Source organism: Lynx canadensis, chromosome C1 (genome assembly GCF_007474595.2).
Source record: "Lynx canadensis isolate LIC74 chromosome C1, mLynCan4.pri.v2, whole genome shotgun sequence".
In the NCBI taxonomy this organism is placed as follows: domain Eukaryota; kingdom Metazoa; phylum Chordata; class Mammalia; order Carnivora; family Felidae; genus Lynx; species Lynx canadensis.
Genome location: NC_044310.1, coordinates 51,940,328 through 51,953,115, shown reverse-complemented (window position 1 = coordinate 51,953,115; position 12,788 = coordinate 51,940,328). Strand labels below are relative to the sequence as shown.

At 40.8% G+C, this 12,788-nt stretch overlaps 1 protein-coding gene across 4 annotated transcripts in view; it reads right to left on the bottom strand.

The window, feature by feature from the left end:
• The window catches only part of PGM1 (phosphoglucomutase 1), a 62,844-nt gene that overhangs the window by 25,695 nt on the left and 24,361 nt on the right, over window positions 1–12,788 (bottom strand). For 2 of the 4 annotated variants that reach the window (XM_030325960.2, XM_032594313.1), the window contains exons 2-4: window positions 3,109–3,271; window positions 2,617–2,763; window positions 1,021–1,146 (exon numbers count right to left, since the gene is read on the bottom strand). In XM_030325960.2, the coding sequence (XP_030181820.1) occupies window positions 1,021–1,146; window positions 2,617–2,763; window positions 3,109–3,271 (436 nt within the window). Of the gene's footprint in view, window positions 1–1,020; window positions 1,147–2,616; window positions 2,764–3,108; window positions 3,272–8,664; window positions 9,065–12,788 lie in introns of those variants that run through there. The other 2 variants (XM_030325959.2, XM_032594312.1) reach the window with 2 other exon arrangements.

Here is a 12,788-nt window from a genome sequence, read left to right as displayed (position 1 = left end):
GAGTTGGATGCTCAACTGACTGCCACAGAAGAAGGTTTTCTGTGGTTTTACAGGGTAACAGGAGGCCCTGAACAACATCATTGAGAGGGTTCAATCACAGACAGAAAGTTTTCCCCACTAGGGAAAATCCTTCCCACTCAAAGATTCTAAAATTCTAAATTTATTACAAAACAAATAAACAACCTAAGTGCTTGGAATTCCCATATTCCAACATGTGAGACAGTTTCATGGTTCTGATTCACAATGATGGCTGCTATCTCTGCTGACCTGGCCATGCACCCAGAGAGGAAGAAGAGGGAGAGATACCCAACTGTTGTTCTGGAATTTAATCCTCAGCTTGCTCTTGTAGGCTCTGCTCTTCTAAGAAAAGGTACATGTGGGGGCAGCTGAGTGGGGTATGGGACTCACAAGCATGTTTATTTCATCTAGCAAATGATACCTCCCCCTTGGAATAGATGGGGGTGTGCAGGAAGAATGTAAGGTATCTTCTGAGGGGAAGGAAGAGTCCATAAAAACAGTTGCATGTTATTCAAGGCCTGATACTTAATGTGGAAACTCTGACCTTCGCACTACCTTACCATGAGGAATGTCTCTCCTATTTTTGCTGTGTACAGTTAGATTTTCATCTATGTGAATAATGCTCTGAAATGGTTGCAAAATCACTATTTAAAAACCATGAAACAGGGGCGGCTCAGTTGGTTAAGTGTCCAACTTCAGTTCAGGTCATGATCTCACAGTTCATGAGTTCGAGCCCTGCGTCAAGCCCTGTGCTGACAGCTCACAGCCTGAAGCCTGCTTTGGATTAGTGTCTCCCTCTCTCTGCCCCTCCCTTGCTCACACTCTCTCTCTCTCTCCCTCTCTCTCTCTCTCTCTCTCTCAAGAATAAATAAACATTAAAGAAAATCAATAAAAACCGTGAAACAGTCTTGAGAAAAGGCTTGCTAAAGCATCACGATATGCAAGGTAAAAAGCAGTTCCATATCTTTGAGAGAAGGGAAGGGAAGAAAACTGGCTCCTTACCTCCATGCATGGCATCTATACGAATCTTTAGTCGGTTTGGACCAGAAAGCAGTTCCTTCAGTGCGTTGAAATCAAAGATGTTTCTCAGCATTGTAGCATAAGCTTCCACAGAGTCCACAATTTCCACTGTGAGAACAAGCAACGTTAAAAGATGGGGGAGCCAAACACATGAAGAAATAGTATCCTCTGAAATGATTCTACTGCTGTAAACCCACAATAGCTATTTTAAAAGGACAATTATCGAGGAATGTGTTCCAATGTGCCCGGGCTGTCACATGATCTCTTACTCAGTACCAACCATTTTCCTGAGACGTAAATGTTATTAGTTCTATTTTATAGACAAGAAGATGAGAAAGCTTAAACTCTGAAAGGCTGAGTAACTTGCCCACACAGCTGGGATGGGGCACACAAGAGATTCGGACAGGGGTTTGCCTGGCTAGAAGCTCAGCTATGCTGCCACATTGACTCTTTGCCCATCACCATGAGAAGTGTATTTTGGTGTCATAAATAACAGAAAATGTAAGGCCCACTTTTCTTTCCTTTTTCTAGGCCCACTGCCATAAGACTTATTAATGGTAAAAAGCAGAAAAAAATTTTTTTAACAAACCACTTTTCACACGCACTGCTAAAGGAGTAAGACAAATATAAGAACTTAGTCTTGCTGCCCTCGTTGGATGTCAAGGCACATCTGAACATTTTCAAAACATTAAGAGTTTAAGAAATTTCCTACTGGTGTTTTCCAAGCCCTAAGAATGTCTTCAAGATGTTCCAAAGGCACCGCTTTATCTTTGTTAGGACGCGACTGCCAGCTCTCGATGGGTAGGTTCAAACAAAGAAATGTTTGCCATAAAATGGCAATCCAGAGGAGAGAGTACACGTTGGAACGGTCAAAAAGTAAGTCGCATTACTAACCACCTCACCCTTGTTGTGTTGATATGAACAATGTTATAAACCTTTACTCCAACAATTATTAATACCTTGGCATTCTACCCCTGCTGCCTATGCAGGGAGTTTCAATTTAGCCCCCTGAATGGCTTACTTTGATTTCACTGAATATTAAGGCAGGAAAAATGAAGAATCAAAGCCCAGGCTTTGGAATCCTTCACACCTGAGTCTGAATCTGGTTTGCCACTCACTCACTATAGGACCTTGAGCCTGAGATGTAAGCTCTTCTCAACTTTTGTTTCCTCATAGGGAAAAAGTGAATACAGATAGTGCTGCCTTCACAGGGCTCTCTAAGAATAAAGTGGGATAATGCTTGTTGAGAGTTTGGCACGTAACAAAAGCTCAATAAAAGTTAGCTATGAATGTAATCTTACAGGTCTTCTAGTCAAGGCTATTCATTTAATAGGTATGGAAGGCAAGGCCTAGAAAGTTGGAAATGCTGCACCCAAAGTCACACGGCTGATTCCTGGCAGGGCCCAGAGAGCCCAGGTCTCTAGGCTCCTAGACCCAATTCCAGACCTGCTAAACAATCCATGCAAAGCTTAGTGACCACAGTCTTTCCAAAACTGAAGATCTACTTTATTAAAACTTGGAAAGTCCAACTGCTTAAGGTGGAAATAGGGGGGCAAGAGGGGAGGAAAGTCAACATGCCTGTGAATGGTTTGAACTTGTTTTCCAGGTCAAACTGCTGCTTTCCCAGAACTCCAAGGTCTATTTTCAGGTCAGGGCAAATTGCATATTCTTCAATTGTCTTGCTGATTTGGAAGATTTTATCAGTTATTGCTTCTGGAGCAGGACCTGGAAATCAAACAGCGAACCATGGGGTCATTTTGTGGGACTGACATGAAAATACAAAGAACACGGAGCTCGTCAACTCCTCTTCACTCACACATTTGCCATTTCATCATTTAGACAGCAAAGTATCAAAATTGTCTAAAAGAAAAATACCATGTTAATGATGATTTGTGCATGGCTTCTCATATTCAGGGACGACGGATGAGAAGCATTCCACTTTCACCAAAACGAAACAAAGAACCCCCTTGTTAAGGATCAGAACCAGAACACTGGCCTTCCAAGGCCTTGGTTATTGGTTTATCCTAATGAACATAAATGGACTATCCTTCAAAATGACAGCAAACTCACCTCCATTGGAAATATTAAATTTGATTCCAAAATCTCCATTGGGCCCTCCCGGGTTGTGGCTGGCTGTCAGAATGATCCCACCAATGGCTTTGATCTTTCTAATGATGCAGGATACAGCAGGGGTAGAAAGGATCCCATTCTGCCCAATAACCAAGCGACCAATCTAAGAGAAGAAATCCAGACACACACTTTAACACCAATAAACCCAGAACTACTGCACAGAAACAACAGAATAGGCAGAGGAACAAAGTGAACCAGAAAAGATGTTCTTTAATGAACATCCACAGCTTGGATTACTATTATTTTATTACAAAGTAGAATACCGTGTTGAATAACATTATTATTGAAGTAGAATCAGCATTGCTGAACAAGGCCATCCTTTCAGATAGTTTTTGGGGACTTTATAGTTTTAAAATAGTATATGGTCTGGGGGAGCTATAAGGCTCTGGCAAGAAAACACAGAGCATTTGAAACACAGTCTTTCCAGACCAGGTTCATAATTTTCCCTGAAACATTGTTAGAAAACCCACATTTTTATCCAGTTCAATCATACTTTCAAACCACACTGGGGGAGGATATAAATTTAGCTAGTTAAAGAAATCCTACCCAAAGAGAAGCCTTTTTTGTAAACTAAAAAAAAAAAAAAAAAAAAAAAAAAATTTAAGTAAAAAGGGCAAGCTTTACATTGAAGAGTTTTACAAAATCTGTCTCATAAATTTATCTTTCCTGTCAAGACTTGATTTTGATATGGTGGTCTCCCCAAAGCAGGATACACCTACCTATGTGAGAGTGTATGTGGATTGCCTGCTGGCCCTAAGGCAGAAGGTGCTGGGGGTTATTACTGAGTAAACCGGCCAGAACCACCCACAGGGAAGGGCTACAGGTGGCACTTCACTGCATTCTTAACTTGCCTTCCCTTATCTCTCACAGATGCTATCAGCATGGCTCCTAAATCTTCCTTCACTAAAATGTAATTTATATTTGTTGCAACATGACCCACGTTGGGAAAGAAGGAAGAAGTTCTATCAGTTCCTTGAACATACTTGGAGAAAATGCAGCCACTACATAAATAGATTTATAAAATGAGGAGTCTGTGCCCTCCTTCCATTCTCCCTTCTGAGAGAAGGGACAGGAATGTTTTTGAATTTTCCATTTGTTATTTCTTTTGGCCCCACCTAAATAAACATGCTTGAAGAAATGACTTATGGTGGAAGATGTGTCGGATGATACCTGGAATCCCTGGTAAAGTTTGTCTGGGACTGTTACCTTTGCCACACTATAAGTTACTGAAAACTTGACTGCCTTATCACCAACCCCTCCACTGTCAACCACCTCCCAGGAAGTAGCCTGGCTCTCATTTGTCCATCTCAGAACAGTTTTTGTTACACTAATACATTTGTTATGCCCTGCCTCCCTCAGGAAGTGGTAATGACCAGGGTAGGTGCTATAACTAGTCTCCTCCATAGACTAGAGGGAGCAGCAGATGGTGTGAAATCAATATTAACGATTATCACTGGGCACAGAGTGCTTTCTAAAAACCCATGGCATTTTCAATAAATTCCCATATATGTTCCCTAGTACTGTTGTGTAGATGAAGAAGCTGAGGTCCAGAGTTATGATGCTGCCCATTTGTCGATTCTTCCATCCATCCAAAAGCAATCATAACAAGTGCTTATGGAAAGGTGGTATGGGAGGCACTGGGATAGATGACAGGACAAGGTCACATGGCAAATTAGTGGCCATAGCTGGGAGAAGCACTGAAACCTGCCTCAATACAGAGAGAAGAGTAACAACTCACCCTTCTAGCACTTTCCAGGTGTGGTTCTGATAAAGTGAGAGTTTATGGTTGAGTAGTTGTGTAATTTTAACAGGAGGGCCTTAATTAAGAAAGGCAATTTAATCAGTCAGAGTGGCTGGTGGAGTTATCTGGAAATTGTACTTGCGCATCAAGCATACTGACTTTTACTAGGGGTTTATATGTATTTTGTGTGGAAAGGGAGACTGATAAATGAATCTTAAGCTGTACCACCCAGGTCACCCCTTATTCTACCATTCTGTATGGTAAGATCTGCAGTCAGTAATGGTCCAAGACTGAGGGGATAATACCAGGGGTAAGAGTAGGAAAGTCAAGAGACAGAAAGGAGGTCTGTAGTACCTTCTTTCTCTTGAGCCCAAGAAGAGGTACAGCTGGTCAAAGTCTCTCCTTCCAGAGAAGACCCTCTCCTGTGAATCACCCTCAGGAATATTAATCCTCAACCTGATACTGAGGAGATATTACCCACCTTCCTTTAACAATATCTAGAGTATTGCAACAGCTCCTGACTCAATCCCCACTTTCTCTCTCCCACCTGTACCTCCCTTACTCTGCTCTGGCTGAATCCATCCTTCCAACTCAGGACCACCTACTTCATCTGTTTTAAACCATAGTTCTTACTATGTCCTGCCTCCACTCAAAAACCTTCCCTGTAGAATACAATTCAGAAATTCCAATTCTAGCTATTGACACAAAAGAAAGCAAGGACTGAAACAGACAACTTGCACACCCATGTTCATTGCAGAATTAATCACAATAGCCAAAGGCCCATCAACAAATGATGGTATATACATATACAAAATATGGTATATACATATAATGGAATATTATTCAGCCTGAAAAAGGAATGAAATTCTGATACATGCCACAATATGGATGAACCTTGAAAACACTATATACTAAGTAAAATAGGCCAGACACATAAAGACAAGTATTGGATGATTCGATTTACATGAGGTACTTAGACGAGGCAAACTCATAGGCAGAAAGTAGAACAGAGGTTGCCAGGGGCTGAGGGAGGGGAAATGGGAAGTTATTGTTTAGTGGGTATAGTGTTTCAGAAGGGATGAGAAAAAAGTTCTGGAAAAGGATAATGGTGACGGTTGCAGAATATTGTGAGTGTAATTAATACCACTGAAGTGTGCACTTAAAAATGGTTGATACACTAAATTCTGTGTTATGTATACTTTACCACAAAAAATAAAAAATTTTAAAAACAGAAAAAATCTTCCCTGGCTCCCAGTGTCTACCAACTTAGAGATCACTCCATCTACCCGGTACGGAAAGTCCCCCATCAAACAGCTTTTCCTGCCCTTCCTTCCCCTTCTTGCTACTCTCTCCCTGAATAACAGAACTCACACTGCCAGGCTGGATACCTCACTGTTTGCCCAGCATTTGATAGTCAAACATAACAGGAGCAAACTTAATTTTCCTTGCAATTAAAATAGGGCCTGGTGTTTTCCTATGTTTCACAAAACAAAAACAAAAACAAAAACAAAAACAAGTTCCATTTTCTTTGCCCTGCTAGTCATACACACATATTCTTATTTCTAAACATATCTCTAAGTTTAAAGCTCTGGAAGCCAAATGAGATATCAGTATTGTAAATGGGGCCCCACCAATGTCTTATTTTATACATTAAAATTTCCTATACTTCTTAGCTCCCAGAAGCATCACGGAAAAAAAAAAAAACTCTCTTGTAAATGCAGACAGCTCTATGTAAATAAAAACAAAAGGAAACTTCTAACAAAGGCAAATTATATTTTACAATCCATAAATGCACAAAATGAAAGTGTAATAAAGAGGAAAAAAATGATATGATTTCCATTTTAGCTCACAAGGCTGAAAAGTCTTCCGAGAATCAGCCCAAGGGGGAAGTGGGTACCGACAAAGGTGAGGAAGGCACACTGACTCCTACCAAAATCTGTGGCAATACATTATCTTTCCTTTACATTTCCCCCCTAACGCTCTGTCCACAATCAAAGGGACATTAAAATAGTCAGAAATGAGGACATGTTAGAAAAAGAAGAAATCGAACTATCTAGGATTTGATAGGTTTTATCAGATCAAAGTGCTTTATTGGTCCACTCATGTTTTAAGTAATCCAGTTCAGTTGCATGAGTGCTTTAAATGCAATACTATTTTAAATAAAGAATGCCCTTGAGAAGATTTGAAAATATTGCTTGGGCTGCCACAGCTCTAACAAATAGGCAGTTGCCATATTTAGTCAATTATTATCACTTAAATGCATTATTTAGCAAACCTTCAGATCATAAATCTGAGCAAGTCTATAGGGTCTGCCTGAATTACACATTCCTACCACCTCTTCCACATCCTTCAGCTCCACACAAAAATGAAATGAAGCCAAATATATCACAGCAAAGGGGACAGTGTACCAGATCCACTCAACAATCTAGATATATGCGGAGAAATAATGTTCCTTTCATTCTTTCTCTAAAGATTAAAAGCATCTTAATACCGTTCCCTCCACAGCTCTCCTCAAAGGTGAAATTTATAGCATGTCACATTTTATCTTAAAAATGTGTATGCTTCATAATAATTTCATATTTGAGTGCTTTATCAGCAATTTTTACATGAGAGGCATTCAGATTCTGAAAGTGGGTATGAAGGAAACTTTGCATTATAACTACAATCATTTTTAAATTTCATTTGGTGGTGTGTTTTTGTTTTTAATTTGGGTTTTGCAATCATACCTGCTCGGCGTATTATTGAAATAGACTGACGATGAATGTCTAACATATTTGGTTGCCATGCTAAATTTTTATGTTCTCAGAACCAGAATCACTCCCAGAAAGGAAATACAACAGATTTTTAAAATTTATGAGTTCTGAGGGGCTGTGTGCTCCAAATTATTGCTAAGTATAACCTAAAACACTAAAAATATATTTTTGGTCCCACAGAGGAATCTGCAGAGCAAAAACAGCAATGTCCTGATGCCCACCTTACAGCAAATCAGTGGGACTGTGCAAATTGTTAGATTATCAAGATCAATGCTTTCTGGCACAAGATTCCTTCTGATTTGGTTAATTCAGGCAAGGCAGTTTTTCACAATGCAGAGCTGTTAGCAGAGCCTCCTTATATTATAGTCTTACAGGAGTTATTAACTCTACCCTGCTGCACAAATTCACTGCACACAGGGCTTCTTTGTGTCCAAGGTCATTATAAGCAGGTTCCCCTGTAACAGGTCCTCTTGGTAGGCTTATACCTAACATTTTCCAATCCCCTCCTGGCATTTCTGCATGACTACCAGGATCCACAAACAACAGCATGCCCTGGCTTTTGTTTTCCTGTTTGACAAGTGACTGAACTTCAACAAGGAAGCCATTGAAAGAAAACAAAATCCTCCTCTCTCTACTACTCATTGGAGCTTTCTTACATAGGATAGGGTACCCCTCGGGACTAGTTAGAATGTAGATAAGACAGCTTAAGGCTGGGGGTGTGCTTTAAATGTCTAAAAGGCAACAGGTATTTTTTCAAGCAAGAGGCACAGAGTACAACAAAGAGCCGAACTTACATTCCCATATCCCAATGTGACTAATGTAATTTCAGGAGTAATATTACGAAACACATTCTCTGAAGTCACAATGAAACACTAACTGGATGTTAGTAGAACTGAAGTGTATATAGCATACAAATCTGTGTACTCTTGTATATTTCTGCAAAATGAAGAAAGAAACATATGTGGAGAGCCAGAAACATAACAATACTTATCATATACCAACCCCATTAGCGGCCGCCATCTGCACTATTGTTTCTATCGCCGATTTATTAAAATACCTCCCATCTCCACCAACTACCAGTGAGGATCCCTGGCGATCTTTAAGGTCTATGGAAAAAAATAGACTCTGGATGAAATTCTCCAGATAACAGGGCTTCGCCTCAAAACAATAGGTTTTCTTCCGTAATCCACTAGTTCCTGGTTTCTGGTCATAGTAAGGAGCAGTAGCAAAAGTCAACAGAGGGAGAGGACCTTCTTCCATTTTTCTGTATTTTCCAGAAATCCATTCATCAAAATCACTCATCTTTCATTTTCACCACTTGGCTCAAAGAGGGTGTCCAGAAAGCAGTCAGGGGTCCTCAAAATAGTCTGTCTGAACCTGAAGCTGCAACAGTGTCATCTGAGTAAGTAAATAGAGGTCGTGCCTGGATGAGGAAGCTGGGTTAATTCCTTGCTGTCGTCACCCCTTGAGAAAAGTTAAGGGCCACACGCCCACCCACACCCACACACAAAGCACAACTTCCAAGCTGTTTTGGTGAGGACACTTCTGCCCACATAACCACGTCAAATACCCTTCAATTATTTTTGCTTCATTTCCCCATTAGGTAGCTCCAAAGGATACTGCTTGTGGCAGACGTCAGTCACAAACACCAGATGGCTGCCAGACTCCACTCTCAGAGCCCAGGCAGCAATGGAGCAAGTCCAGTCCCAAGAAGCAGGCTCGTTGTTGAACAGGACACCCTGGTGTGGCTCCTTACAGCCCTTGAAGCAGAGTCTCTCTGGGCACTCACCACTGAGAAGGCCATCTGCTGCTACAGTTGTTCGATGCCATGTAGCAAGTTAAAGGTCAATCTTAAAATGGAAGTGAGGGATCTCGGTTACCTCTGGTTTCCTTACATCACATCATTTTGATACCCAAGCAATTTTTTACGTCTTGCATGCAATTCCAATTGGAAGAAAAACAGATTTATTCATTGCCCACCAAGGATTTAACAAAACAGTATTCAGCTCTTCTATCAAGAAGAAAAGATACCTACAAATATGCCCTGAATGGTCAATAGCTTGGTCATTCCCTTGACCTTATGGAAATGGAAATGTGGGGATGGAGATGCACCAAATCCTTGAAAATGTGGGCAAAACAGGGAGGGGGAAAAACGTATACTTTTCTGAGTGCACGAGGTTTGATCAGGTTATTATCTGGAAAAATAATATGAAAATAAGATTACATTTTGTGTCCTCATTTTCTCAGTTTTACACAGACGTGGCTTTTAAGAACACATTTTCAGTGAAGCAGGTTAAGTCCTTTCTTTGCATTTGACGAACCTAAGATGTTTGAAAACATTCTACCTGAATAAAGTTATTATCCAACCCCCATCTGATCCTTAAGATTTTATTAATAATCTACTTAAATGCATACACGTTCTTTACCTGGTTCAGCAGAAGCTGACAATTAAGGAGCTCCGCTGTCAAGGTTTTGGTGAACTTGCTAAGGATGTTTGAAAAGTCAACCAGCACCAGTTACGCCACATGTTTGGAGAGTCTGACATGCATTACAGTCCAGGTTTTCAAGTGAAACATGAATAACCCCTTGATAAACAAAGTCCGAGGGGTGCCTGGGTGGCTCAGTTAGTTGGGCATCTGACTTCGGCTCAGGTCATGATCTCACAGTTCATGAGTTCGAGCCCCACGTCGGGCTCTGTGCTGACAGCTCAGAGCCTGGAGCCTGCTTCGGATTCTGTGTCTCCCTCTCTCTCTGTCCCTCCCCCACTCACCCTCTGTCTCTCTGCCTCTCAAAAAAAATAAATAAAAATAAACATTAAAAAAAAAATCTGAGTATTTTCCTGCTAATTTGTCAAGCCAGGTCCAAAAGCCAACAAGACTGGGAGCAGCAGACTGTCCTAAGGCAAGAACGTCCCTGTGGTTCAAGGGCTGCTCTGTGCAGGGCCAGCAGAATGAACAGGCCCAGGAGCTGGAGCCCACTGGCAAGAAAGCCTGGTCTCCTTCACGTGACAAATGGGGCTGGCCCACGTGCAGGGAAGACCTCGAGACATAACATTAAAAAATTCACAAGACCATGTCTATTTAGTTGAAGACCAGTCAGCCAACAGACACTTGTTACAGTTTATTTTGGGGTCTTAGTTTTTAAAAATAAAATTCTCTAGAAATTAATTTATGAGGCGAGCTTGCTGTATGAACAGTAGTTTACATACCTACTGTATTTCAACTTAAAATAAATGCAGGCTTAATTCGTTTTTTTTTTTTAAAGTTTGGTGCTAAGTTTTCTGGTTTTAGGTAGGTTTGCAAACTATACCAGCATATGTGTCTTGACATATTTAATAACAAATCAAGATTTATGAAATAGCAACCCAATAATCTTTTCATTGGGAATAATAGAGCAACCAACCACATAATTGGTAGTTTTCTTAACAAGAAATCCCAGGGTAGACTTAGGGGCATTTGGTCACAAGGGTGCTCCGACATCCCCAGCTGAAGCTTCTCTGCCCATATATTCCAGCATGTTCTCTGCTGGTGGTCTGCCACTCTCTCAGTGCAGCTCTTTCTGAAGCTGGAACCAAGAAAGTATCACTCTTCTGGGTTTTTTTTCCCCACGCATTGATTTTATTTACAGTTTCTGGTTAATGCAAATCAATTTCATAAAATGAGAACTTATGAAGAATCAAGGCATAATTATGCAAATTCAAAATAGATGTTCAATGCAAAAATTACAAGCATAAAAGTGGGTTTGTTCACAGCATGAGATCCAACAGATCTTGCCTCAAAGGATAGGAATCACTTGTTTTTTTTTTTCTTGAAGACTATGGCCACGTCACATGCTAGAACACCTCAGCTTACTAGTGAGGAGTTTTCTCATAGGAAACACAACGTGTTTCTAAAAATGTTTTTTTACACTGTAAAGTGTCCTAAAAGCCGCACTTTTCCAGAATCAAACCCGCTCTTGCACCTAGCACCAGTTGCTAACCATCTAAAAACTGATACAGAAAGTATTCCAAATGTAACTATTCTGATTCTTAAAAGTAAAAAACTTTTACAAGGTAGTTTAGAAAGAAATATTGCAAACCAGTAATGCTGGAGTTCTTCCAGTCTGAACCTTCCACATACTAGATACGCCACCTTAGGGTTGATGTCATTTCGGGATTTTTAAATCTACCTCCCCTGTAGATCATCTTCATATTAAAAAAATATATATTTAACACCAGAGGAAACAGAAGTGACTGAGCACCAGGGGATCATACATGCTGAACCTGTGGAATCCGGTCACTAGGTGAACCCACTATATCCCTCTTGCATGGAAATATCTATGTGGGCACATGGACCTTTTTACCTTCCTGTGTATGAGCCAGCCTTCCAGCGAGGCATGCACCGGGGAAGATTCCCTCTCTCACGGCTCTTGCACATGTCAACGAATACCCAGCAATTTAAGTGTACGCTGAAGCTAAGCCCCCAGAGGAAAGAGTTCTATATCCCAGAACAGAGAATAATGTTGTCAGCAACTACATATGCCTGGCACAGTGTTTGTCAATATGCAAAACTAAAGCATCATAGCCCTTGCCCTAGAAAAGCTTCTATTCTAAAAATGGGCCAGAGCCGTAATTTTATGGACACTGTAGAACTCAACCCCATATAAAAATATTACCAGAGGCAGCAATGCTAGATGGACTGTGAAGTGTGGTAAAAAAAGAAGGGGCATTAAGAACATGAAGCTTCCTACGACGCTCAGACTAAGTGGGGCAGCTATTAAGAAACTCATTTGTTTTAGCTCTCCAGCAAAGGTTGAACTTCATCTTCGGAAACGTTACTGTCGAGCATAGCGAACCCAATTTGGCCTAATGAATTCGCCTGCATCGCCAGTACTCCCTTCACAATGACACAAATTACATTTAAACCATATGGGGGATTTAAGGATTACTCCCTTCAGACAAGGAACTTTCGTACTGGTCTTGGGTCCAATCAATTTCACGACGGCAGAGTTATGAACCCCTTCGCTCCCAGGCTCACAAAGACTCCAGCCCCCGTTCTCATCTGCAGGCACCTTCCTAGCAGAACACAACAGAGACTGTAGACTGACTTGCCAATCCTTTCTTCGATCTCTCTTTCTTTCCATCAGTT